Here is an 11,580-nt window from a genome sequence, read left to right as displayed (position 1 = left end):
CGCGAAATGAGTGGCAAGTTCGTGGATTACTTTCATTTTGTGATATTTCGACCAATTTAACTTGGTGGGTTAGATATGAAGGTAGTTAAGAGGTCTGCTCTTAACTTTTTCTTAAAGTACAAATATTTCTCCCTCTTACTTTCTTCTCTTATGCTTGTTCACGTACATTTTTTTTCTTTAAGTTGTTCTCGTACAACTTTTCTTGTATACTTTTTCCATTTACTTTTTACTGACAAATAAATCTCATTATGTTATTAATGATCATAAAATTTATTACTTTAATAGTCACATAATGAATTTCTAACCGTTATTCAACATTAAAACTCAGTAACGATCACCTAATATTAAAGTCATTATTCATTACGTGCATTAAAACCCATTCTTGAGTAACTGCGATCTTTGATACTATATATAGATCTTTCACAATTCATTTAAGGGACTTTCCCAGAACTACCTCATTCTCACGCAAAACTTTTCTTTCTAACCGTTTTATACATCTTCAGCAATTCTCTTCTTATTCTCTTCCACCTGTTACGACACTCAATACTTTAAGAACTGCTTCGATCTTCCTCTTTGTTGCTTCCGTTACATCTTTTACTTGTTTGCAATGCTTCCTCTCTTTATCACAAGAACACCTTTACACCACCAAACTTGGGTTGTTGCAAATCTCAAGTTGTCCACGTGTTTGGTCTCCAATGATGATCCATAGAAGATGTCAAGTTAGAAAAATATCAATAGTGATTTGGGGTTTGCCTTTGTTGCCAAATCGAATGCTAGCTAGAGAGTAATCTTAGTTTTCTCACTTCTCTATAAGGGAAAAGTGAAGCATGCATCTAAATGTTAACTCCAAGTATCTCCATACTTCAATATATGAAACAGATTGCTTACTTCACAAGTAAAAAATATAACATGAGTTAATCTCTCAACTTTTACCAATATCTAGTATTAATAGGGTATCAACTAAGAACAAGTTAAGAATAATACTTTGATACAATAAGGACTTCATACAACTCTTCTCTTTGTAATTTCTATTGTGACACATATCTATTCTATACACTTTATCATATAAGTTAATATCAATATGTAATTGCAAGAACTTGAAGATAAAAAGGAACTTTATTAAGATAAATGCATAAACTGTTATGATATATCTATGTAGCCAAACTGATTGATTTGCAAAACATATAATCTACACTATCACTAGTCCACCAGGCGGTTTAAAAGATCAAAGATTTAAATCTGGAAGCTTTACAAATGGTGGACCTTAACGTAAGTTTTTAAAGAAATATGTTGTGAAATCTGCAGCAAGTAGTAAAACTACGGTTGATGCAATAATTACACGCAAAATAGAAACTGAAGCTATTTTCTGCTGACCAGTTATGCCAGGTTATATTATTATGCATTAATGAACAATAAATAGCTTCCATATGTAAATTAACATAAAATGGTAGATTTACAATACAACCATGCAAGTTACTAAGGCTTATGATGGTTGCTTATATTAATTAAAGAGATTTCTCTAATCTTTGGTGAATTTAAAGAAGCTACTTTGCAATATTGCAATTCGAGTAGGAACATGAACTGGGCAAACAAGGGATTAAGAAGCAAAGATGTTTGACTGTTCCCACCTTGTGTGGGACATTAAGAACCACTGTAAGTGAGTCAAACTCAATTCTTCAAAAAGCTGTGCAATAGATTTCAGAACAGGAAAGCCTTTTCCCTGGACATAGAACTATAATTTCTAGTTTTCTTCATGCAAATAAGCAACAGCTGCATCGTTGATTGCTAACTAGATTGCTAAACATGATTAAGCATTAAGATAACAACGTGAAAAATAGTAGGCAAAATATAATATTGATGAGATACAATAAGCTACCAATGGCACGAAGAATTCCTTTACACACTAGCATTTATTATGGAAACAATTTGATCTATCATTAATACCTTCTGTTCCTCTAACCATGCTTGTCAACTGATTTGATCAGTTTGCAATTGTTTTTATCTTTTCTGTCCCATAGTCATGCGGCAGCTCAAACTCCTTTCTAAGATCTGCATAGAATTTTCCTGAACTTGCTCTTGCCCCACGACTCCAAAACAGATGCCTGAGAAAGGCAAACGGACAGTTTATACATGAAGGATGTGAAACTGAAAACCTGTTCTTTATGTGAAGTCATATATCCTACCTCAACCTGCATTGCCAAGGCCCATGAGAAGAAATGGCAGTTCAATAATTAAACACTAACAAAGGAGGAGTCATGATTCATATTACAATATAAAAAATCAATATACCTGTGAAAAGTTTTCTTTATTCAGCATTATGCAAAAGGCTTTGTAAAGGATAACCATTCAAACATTCAACTTAAAAATCAACCAACACTTTTCTCTCCATTCTATCATGAATTGATCCCCAAGCTTACTCAGATTCAAAGCAAGCTAGAACATGGCACAATCTTGTCTCACATGCCAAGTACACAAAACAGACATTTCCGCGATGGATGCCCAAATTAATGACCTTCTTTATAGTATCTTTAATTTCCCATTATTGATCATGGGCCAATATTAGCTCCAAATAATCAACCATAATCCATCAAAAAATATCATGATAATCTTAAAGTTACTGAACTTCTATATGTTGATGAAGCCTTCAAGGAACTAGGCTCTTTCCAGATGCAGCAGAACTGTCCACCTTATTCTTTCCAAACTTGGAAGCATCTAACAAGAATCCAAAAAATATGTATATATGAAAAAATTTGTTGATTAAAGACATGTAAATTAGCAGCATCAATCCTTAGCTTTTCTGCTTAGAACAGTCTCTTAACTCTCACCAGTCACCAATAATCCCCGCAAGAACATGAACCCTCCCTAAAATGGTGAAAGCGGTTAGAATCCCTTAAGATAATCAACCTACCCACAATCTTTGATATGTATTTGATGGCATTGTGGCAGTCTTCACAAACACGTAAGTTTTTTATCACTCGTATTGGTCTTCCAGCAGGTATAGAGAGAATACCAAATGCCACAGCTAATTTTTCACTGTGATACTTGAGCATGTGCTCCTTCTCTTCGTTATCTACATCATGCAAAATCAAATTTGTTGAGGAAACATAGCCCTCCTGCTTCATTTTTAAATCCAATTCTTCCAAGTAGGCATAGATTTTATCCCTATCTGGGTGGCATGAGTCTCCAACTGAAAACGTATGGATCTTGCTCTGTACCTCAAGCCAACTACACCCAGGTACTTTCTTCACACCAGTATCCCTCATTTGCAATCTCATCCTACTAACATCGGCCCATCTACCAGAAGCTGCATATAAATTTGAGAGAAGAACATACATTCCTGCATTTTCAGGTTCCATTTCAAAAATCAACTGAGCAGCCATTTCAGCTAGTTTGGTATTGCCATGAATTCTGCTTGCACCAAGTAAAGCACCCCATGTTGCTGCATCTGGTTCGAAAGGCATGTTTCTGATGAACTTCAGGGCCTCATCCAATCGGCCAGCTCGACCGAGAAGATCAACCATGCAAGTATAATGTCGTGAATTTGCTTTTATGGCATAATCCTGGTTCATAAAGTAGAAATATTCCCTGCCCCTATCCACTAAGCCAGCATGACTACAAGCAGACAATACTCCAACCTGAAACAATAAACTGTACAAGTTAAAAACTAGGAACTGTATGATTTAGAAGAAAGGAACTCCACATTTAGAGTTTCCTGGATTTGAAGACATCAAGTTTAATTGTCTCTCCTAGACTATTTACACCAATTTTATCAAAGAAGGGTACCATTGAAAATTGAAGACGGTGATTGCATCAGATTAAAACTTCCCTTCCAGTTCTCAGAAAGACTATTGTTACATTTATTGAAGTCCAGAGATTTTTATATAACGATTACATGGAAAGCCACATTAACTCTCATCTCTGTGAACCTCAAGTCCAACCACTAAGGGTAGCCTATGTGAATAATATTTAATTATACTATTTTAGTTGCTAGGATGAAATTATTTTGTGAATGCTTGGAATGATGATTTTAAAGAAAACGAATTTAATGCTCATCACATGTGGGCTGACTATGTTTACATGCCAGTCAAATAAAATACAAAAACAATAATTACCATAGTGGTATCATCTGGTTTGACACCAGCTGCCTTCATTGACTCAAAAACCTTTAGAGCCTCTTTGCCAAATCCATGTCTTGCATAACCGGCAATCATTGTATTCCATGAGACAACGTCCTTCTCCATTATTTCTTCAAATGCACTGCAAGCTTCTTCTATGCCTCCACACTTACAGTACATTAAAAGAAGTGCATTTCCCACAAAGGACCCACTTTCATATCCTGCCTTAACCAGCCGCCCATGCAACTGTTTCCCCATTTCTAAAGCAGCAATATGGGCACATGTGCTCAAGGCACATGCAAATGAGGACCTATTCAACCTTTCTCCATCTCTTTTCATCTCTACAAAAAGGCATAAAGCCTCCTCATCATAACCACTTTGAGCATAACCTGCAATCATGGCTGCCCAAGACACAGGATCACGCCTAGGCATCCGATCAAACAATTCCCTAGCATGAGCTATCTCACCACTCTGAGCATACCCTGTGATAATTGTATTCCAAGAAGTGACATTTTGGCAAGGCATTTTGTCAAACAATTTCCTAGCCATGTCCATTCTCTTACATTGCACATACCCTGCAATCATTGCATTCCATGAAACAGCATTCTTTTCTGGCATTTCTTCAAAAAATTCCCTTGCCTTGTCAACCATTCCATTCTGCACGTAACCTGACACCATTGCTGTCCACGTAAATACATCTCGAACCGGGGACTCATGGAACAATCTCCTAGCTTCTTCAATCTCACCATTCTGTGCATAACCTGTAATAATAGTATTCCAAGAGATTTTATCTCGGAAAGGGATTCTATCAAAAATCCTTCTAGCATCAATGAACCTCTTTGTCTTCACAAACCCACCCATCAAACAATTCCAAGAAACCAAATCCCAATCTGCCTTCGATTCAAAAAGCCTACAAGCCTCTTCCATCCTCCCATTCTGCACATAAGTCGCAAGCAAAGCATTCCACGAAATTGAATTCTTAGTAGGCATTCTATCAAAAATCTTTCTCGCCTTGTCAACACAACCATTCTGCGCATATCCAGACAACATAGCGTTCCATGAAACAACATCCCTTTCAGGCATTTGTTCAAACAACTCCTTCGCAGCAGCAAGGTTATTGTTCCTTACACACCCACTAATCATTACATTCCAAGAAACCAAGTCTCTCTCAGGCATTTCATCAAACAAGTTTCTTGCAAGCTCAAACTTATCATTCATCAGGTACCCAGATATCATGGCATTGTAAGAAACAGAGCTTCGACGTGGCATTGAGTTAAAGACACGGAAAGCTGAGTCCAGCTGGGCATTGCGCATGTGGGTAGATATTGCTAGGTTCCATTGCTTTATGTCGGAGTCAACAACTGGTTGGGGTTTGTTGTAGTTGTGTTTCTTCTGAGCTAATGCTTTCTTTGATGGATAGTGGTTTGGCTTTGGTTGGAGTTTGCTGATGGAATGTAACTGTCTGCAACGGTGACTCCCGCGCATTGCTTTCAGCATCACATTTTTCAGCTCGCCCTTTGCTAAAGTTTAAAAGTCTGGTACCCGCGCTTTCCTCTGGCGCCTTATATTCGACTTCCAATTATTTTATTTAGCAATGGCTTCAATGATTAAAAAATATATTGAGTCCTTCCTAATATATTCTATTCTCTTTTTATTTCATTTTATGAATCAAATTATGTAATAATTACTTTTGTCCTATTCTATTTTCATAAATAGTCATTCATTTTAACTTTTGTAAAGATTAAGATAAAAAACTTTTGATTTTATTGCATTTTATATTATAAATATCGCAAAATGAAAGTTTTAGGATCGGATTATTCCATAAGGAATTTTGATTAAAATTGGATTTTAAGATCAAGGGTTTGCTTGCTCAATGGACATGTATTTTGATAATTCTGAAGAATCGTCGTCAATTTTTTTTTTTAAATGTGATTAGTCCTTAATTAAATTTATTTTTTAATATAAATTTTAAATTTGACTTAAATTTATACGATAAGGTTTAAATTTATTTCTCAACTTTGGACAATGGTTCAACTTTATTATTCATTTTTAAACGGGTGCAATTTTACTATTATACTTTACAATTTAGTTAAAAATGATCAAAAGTTAATGATAATAGAATATTTCACAAATAGTATTTTTTTTTCATTTCTTAATCAAATTAGAAAGTACAATGATAAAATTACACTTGTTCAAATATGAGGGATAATGCTCCATCACCCTCAGTAAACTAATGAATTTGGATCTTATCCTATATAATAAAAAGGTAAGTTCCTATCTATGAAATAGAGGTTGAGCTCGGAAGTTGGTTATGTATGAGAAAAGCATTAGCACTTACAATGTCAATTCAAAAATGTCAATTAATCATGTATTATCTTTTATAAGGCTTGATTTATTAATCATTCTTGATCTCTTGGTTTGAAACAAATACCAAGAGCTTGGTTTTCAAAATTCAATTACACTAGTTTTACTTCCGGTTCTCATGATTTTGCATTATTTATTCAACATACTTATCATGGTATTGTTCTTTTTCTTCTCTATGTAGATGATATGATTGTAACAGGTGATGATAAGCCTTACATTCCAAATTTACAATAGTATTTTAGTCAATAATTTGAAATGAAAGGTCTTGGCTTTCTTAGTTATTTCTTAAGGCTTGAAGTATCCTCCAACTCTGATAACTACTATACATCTAACTTGCTTTCTCAGGCTGTTATTATCAATAGCAAAATTGTGTCCACTCCCTTGGAATGTAATGCTAAACTTACTTTGATGGATGATACTCTTCATGTTGATCCTACCTTATATTGCCAATTGGTTGGGTGTTTGGTCTATCTCATAGTGAGTTGGCCTAATATTGTTAATGTTGTTCATTTAGTCAACCAATTCATGGCTGCTCCCTGTTAATCTCATGTTTTAGCTTTTCTATGTATTCTCTGCTATATCAAAAGCACACTCTTTCAAGTACTTCATTGCTTTACTCACTCTTCTCTAGTTTTATCTTAGTATTCTCATCTTCACTAGATAGTGATCCTACAAATTGTCACTTAATCGTTAGTTATTGTTTCTTTTTGAGCGATTCAATCATTTCTTGGTGAAGTAAGAAATAAACTGTAATTGTCCGTTGTAGTACTAAGTCTAACTATCATGCTTTTTGGGATGCTACTTTAGAGGAACCTTAACTTTGTCAATTATTGGTGGATATGGGTATCATCCAATCTTTTGCCACTATTTTTGCTATGGTAATCATAATGTTATCTAGATCACTAACAATGATGTTTTTCATGGCACACCAAGCGTGTTAAGATTATATATCATTTTGTGTATAATCATGTGACTCAAGGGCCTTTTCATTTGACTTTTGGATCTTTTTCAAATCAAACTGTTGATCTTTACCAAGGTTCATCTTCCTAGTCAATTTCAAGAATTAGTTTTTAAACTCAAGTTATTTTTCAATTTTTTTTTTTTAAACTCAAGTTGATATCTATCATATCACCTTGAGTTTAAAGGAGTGTTAACATAATTATAGCAATTGTATAGATTATAAGTTAAATTAGTATGAGTTTGTTAGATCACGATATTGTTAGCTTGATTTTCTCCTAAATCATTAAGAATCCCTTATATATATATATAATATCAAATTCAGAATACAAGATTTTTCTTTTTGTAACAATGCTTATGTGTAAGTAATCAATATCACTTGTTTTATTAATTTAAAAAAATTATTTCCAACATATTATATAGAATAGAGAATAGAATTTCACTGATCTTATTAATAATTCAAACTAGTAGATATACACATAGTACATTGGAATTGAATCCTTCAATTCTAGGGATATTTTTCTATTAAGATAATATAAATCAAATAATAATTTACAAATTATAATCCATAAGTATAGGATAAATATTTGTGGTTATCTGATATGCCCCCACAAGATGGTGGGTTTACCAAAAACAATAATCTTAAAAGATAGATGAAGAAATTGTTGATGAGAAAGAGGTTTAGTGAGCAGGTCCACAAGTTCATTGGTAGAGGCAATATGGGGGACTCAAAGTTGTTGACATTGAACTTTGTCCCAAACAAAGTGGAAATCAATTTCAATGTGTTTCATGCGACATTGAAAGACATGATTGGCACAAAAGTATGTAGTATTGATATTGTCATAATACATTTTTGGTAGTTGAGAGAACAAAATTGATAATTCACGTAAAAGAGATTGAACCCAGCATATCTCAATCATGGTGGAAGCTACAACACGGTATTGACCCTCTGTTGAGGAATATGCAATAGAATGTTGCTTTTGCAAGCTCCATAAGATTGGATTGTTGCCAAGAAATAAAAGTTATGCACTTGTGGAGGTGTGATCATCTTTGTTGCCAACCCAATGAACATTGAAGAATGCATGAAGTGTGAGCAGTGAATTACGACGGAGAAAAATACCATGATGTAGAATGCCCTTGAGATATTGAAGAACACATTTGGTAGCACTTCAATGATTTGTTGTAGGACAATGCATAAATTGTGATTAGCGATTAAAGGCATAAGCAATATCTAGACGTCTAGACGTGTAAAGGAAAAATATTGAAGACTGCCAACAACATGCCTATACTCACTGGCATCACTAAAGTGAGAACTATCATTCAAAGACAAGCTGGTGTTGGTAGATAAGGGAGCAGTAACAATGTTGGCGCCACTGATGTGAGTATGATCAAGAAGATTAGTAATATGCTTTTGCTGAGAAAGAAAATACCCATGGGAGAGTGAGTGACCTCAATGCCCATAAAATATTGAAGAGTACCAAGATCTCGGATGGAAAAATTGGTCTCCAAGATATTTAATTATCATGACTTGTTTCTAAGGGTTCATGATCGATGTAAAGACCTAGACAATTATAGCTCGCTAGACCCAACCAAGCTTTTCAAATTCATTCATTAATCATATAATCATGCAAGCATTAAACATTAATCTCATAAATCATGTAAACTGTTTGTTGCATCTTCACATTTGTAACACCCTCGATCTCGATGTTGGCTATGTATGAAAGATTGAACTAGTTTATGGGCCAATTTGAATGTTAATATGTATATTTATGAAATTACATATGTGCCTATGTCCATAAAGAAATGATTATGAAAGGAATGAGTATGTGAAAGCTTAAATAATGTTATGCATATGTTTGGCACAGGAATGATATAATGCATTGTTTAGCACTTAGATGAGTATGGCATGTAAGCAATTTAAGTTATGTTTGATTGATATGTTATGTGACATAGAGCATGAATGAGCAATTGGAGTATGTAATGAGCTTATGTGTTGATATTAAGTGAATTATGATGAATAGAGATGAGAATGTAATTTAGAGATGAAATGGGAGTTTGGAATTTAAGCTAGAAAGCTCTAAGGGTTGGACAATGTACATTTTGGACAAGAAGTATCAATACATGAGCCCCATGTATCAATACATTAAAGGCAGGAAGGACGTAAGAGGGATATTTTAGGAAATTTTTATCGATACATTGCCTCATGTATAGATAAATTTGAAAAACACAATAATGAATGCAATTTCTATCGATACATTGTCCAAATGTATTAATAGATTTGAATGAGAAAGCATTCTATGTAATTTCTATCGATACATTCTCTAATGTATCGATAGATTTAAAGAGTGGAACATTCTGGATGAATTCTATTGAGAAAGCATTTTGTGGAATTTGTATTGATACATTGCCTCATGTATCGATAGATTTAAGGGTAACTTGTGAAATTGTATCAATACTTGCATGCGAATTTGCAAAAAAAAAAAAGCATTGAATAGTCCGCCCATTTGTAAACAAACCCAAAACAAAGCTCTCTCATCCCTCTCTTAAAACCCTCATCCCCCACTCGAGTTTGAAGCTTGGAGAAGGTGTTTTTGAGGCTAGGGAATCAATCAAAAGGTAAATTTAAAGCTTTTTACCTACTTATTTTCAATTTAAACCATTTATTAATTGAAAATCTTGTGTTTTAGCTTATTGGCTAGTGATGCTTGAATGTTACTAGGGATTTGGAGTTTAAATGAGCCAAATCAACATCTAAGGTAAATAATTTGAAGAATTTGAAGAATTTGAGCTTGTATGTTGATTTGCTAGAGATTAAGTTATTTTTGAAAGCTAAAAATAATTCAAAAGTTGGGATTTAGCTATGAAGTAGAGAATTATTGTGTAAATGTTGATGATTTTACATTATTAATGTTAGATGACAATGAGGAGTAAGAATTTTGCCATTTTCCAAATGTTAAGTTGTTGAGTTGACACTAAAGCCTTGGTGAGCTGAATTATATAAGTAGTGGAAGAGGAACACTCGTATTATCGAGGTGAATGGGAATTTCTATGAACTAGGAGCATGATGACTAATGTCCATGTATGCTTCCTATGATAGTATGGATACGATGTGTTATATTTGTGATATGTATGTCTACAAATGTTATGTCTAGACTAGAAAATGTTATGAGTAATGTATAAATGTATATGATGCCTAGAGGAACCGAGCCTAGGCTAGATGTAATCCATGTGCCTACGAGTTCCTGTTATGAGGAAATGACGAATGACTAGTGATGTTAATACGAATCATGATGGATTTTAGTACTTGAGGTTAATAATGCTCTATATGCAAGTAAATGAATGAATTGTTATGAACTATAGATGGTTATTGAGAGGAGCAAATACTTGTTTACGATGTATGCTGAATGATGAATATGATCTGTCAGTGGGTGATTCAGGACAATGAAATGATATGAGATTGAGTGAGTCCATATCCCTTTGACTATGTATGATATCGATTGGGATGGTGTTAAGCAGGGACATTGATATTGTCCTGCTTGTTGTGTTGTGATGTCATGTTGCCAGCAGGGATGGTGGTTTTGTTTTGCTTGTGATTCCTGCCTGTTGTGCATTGATTTATGTATGTTGCTTACAGGGATGGTGGTAGGCACGGATGGTCGTTTCGTGTTGCTTGTGTGTGAGACCCTGTCAAGCTCGATTAAAAAAATGAGTTTTTTTACCCCATTTGGTTAATATCGATCAATATTAGTGTTATTTAAGGTTGAAAAGTAATAGAAATAATTTGATTCCGGTACATTTCGAAGTATAATGGCAAAATCGTAATTTTTTTGCCCCTCGGGGGCAAATCGGTAAATATTTTGCCCTAGCACTTGTCAAGGCCATGGGATTTTATTCATCCTGTAAATGGATAAACATGAAAAATGTGTGGTGGAGAGAGATTGCTTAAATGGGTAAGTATGACACATGGACCAATGGAATGATGACACATGGTAAATTTTTGTCCATTTAATATTTTCCTTTATAAAGCCAATTTGAACTCTTCCACATTCATTCTTATGGCCGGCCAAAGCAAGAACAAAGGAAGAAAAAGGAAGAACAAAACCCTAGGTAGAAAAATTCAAGGGAAAAGTGTGAAAATTCAAGG

At 34.3% G+C, this 11,580-nt stretch overlaps 2 protein-coding genes across 6 annotated transcripts in view; one reads left to right on the top strand and one right to left on the bottom strand.

Moving 5' to 3' along the window:
• Nucleotides 372-5,690, bottom strand: LOC18604308 (pentatricopeptide repeat-containing protein At4g02750). 5 transcript variants are annotated; one of them, XR_001927190.1, is made up of 4 exons: nt 4,113-5,690; nt 2,290-3,635; nt 1,945-2,189; nt 372-690 (listed from the first exon to the last, which is right to left on the bottom strand). XR_001927190.1 is itself a non-coding variant. In XM_018117889.1 (2 exons), exons 1-2 carry the CDS (start codon nt 5,610-5,612, stop codon nt 2,829-2,831), a joined length of 2,307 nt encoding a protein of 768 aa, XP_017973378.1. In that variant the 5' UTR covers nt 5,613-5,690; the 3' UTR covers nt 2,287-2,828. The 5 variants fall into 5 exon arrangements, 1 of the variants encoding a protein (XP_017973378.1); XR_001927191.1 differs by lacking the exon at nt 372-690 and having other exon boundaries at nt 1,850-2,102; nt 2,184-2,189; XR_001927188.1 differs by lacking the exon at nt 372-690 and having other exon boundaries at nt 1,850-2,189.
• The window catches only part of LOC18604307 (laccase-1), an 83,325-nt gene continuing 79,834 nt past the window's right edge, over nt 8,090-11,580 (top strand). The window contains exon 1 of the mRNA XM_018117007.1: nt 8,090-8,257. Within this exon, the coding sequence (XP_017972496.1) occupies nt 8,090-8,257 (168 nt within the window). The remainder of the gene's footprint in view (nt 8,258-11,580) is intronic.

The sequence above is a fragment of the Theobroma cacao genome, chromosome 3 (assembly GCF_000208745.1).
Source record: "Theobroma cacao cultivar B97-61/B2 chromosome 3, Criollo_cocoa_genome_V2, whole genome shotgun sequence".
In the NCBI taxonomy this organism is placed as follows: domain Eukaryota; kingdom Viridiplantae; phylum Streptophyta; class Magnoliopsida; order Malvales; family Malvaceae; genus Theobroma; species Theobroma cacao.
This window is presented reverse-complemented; position numbering and strand designations above follow the sequence as displayed.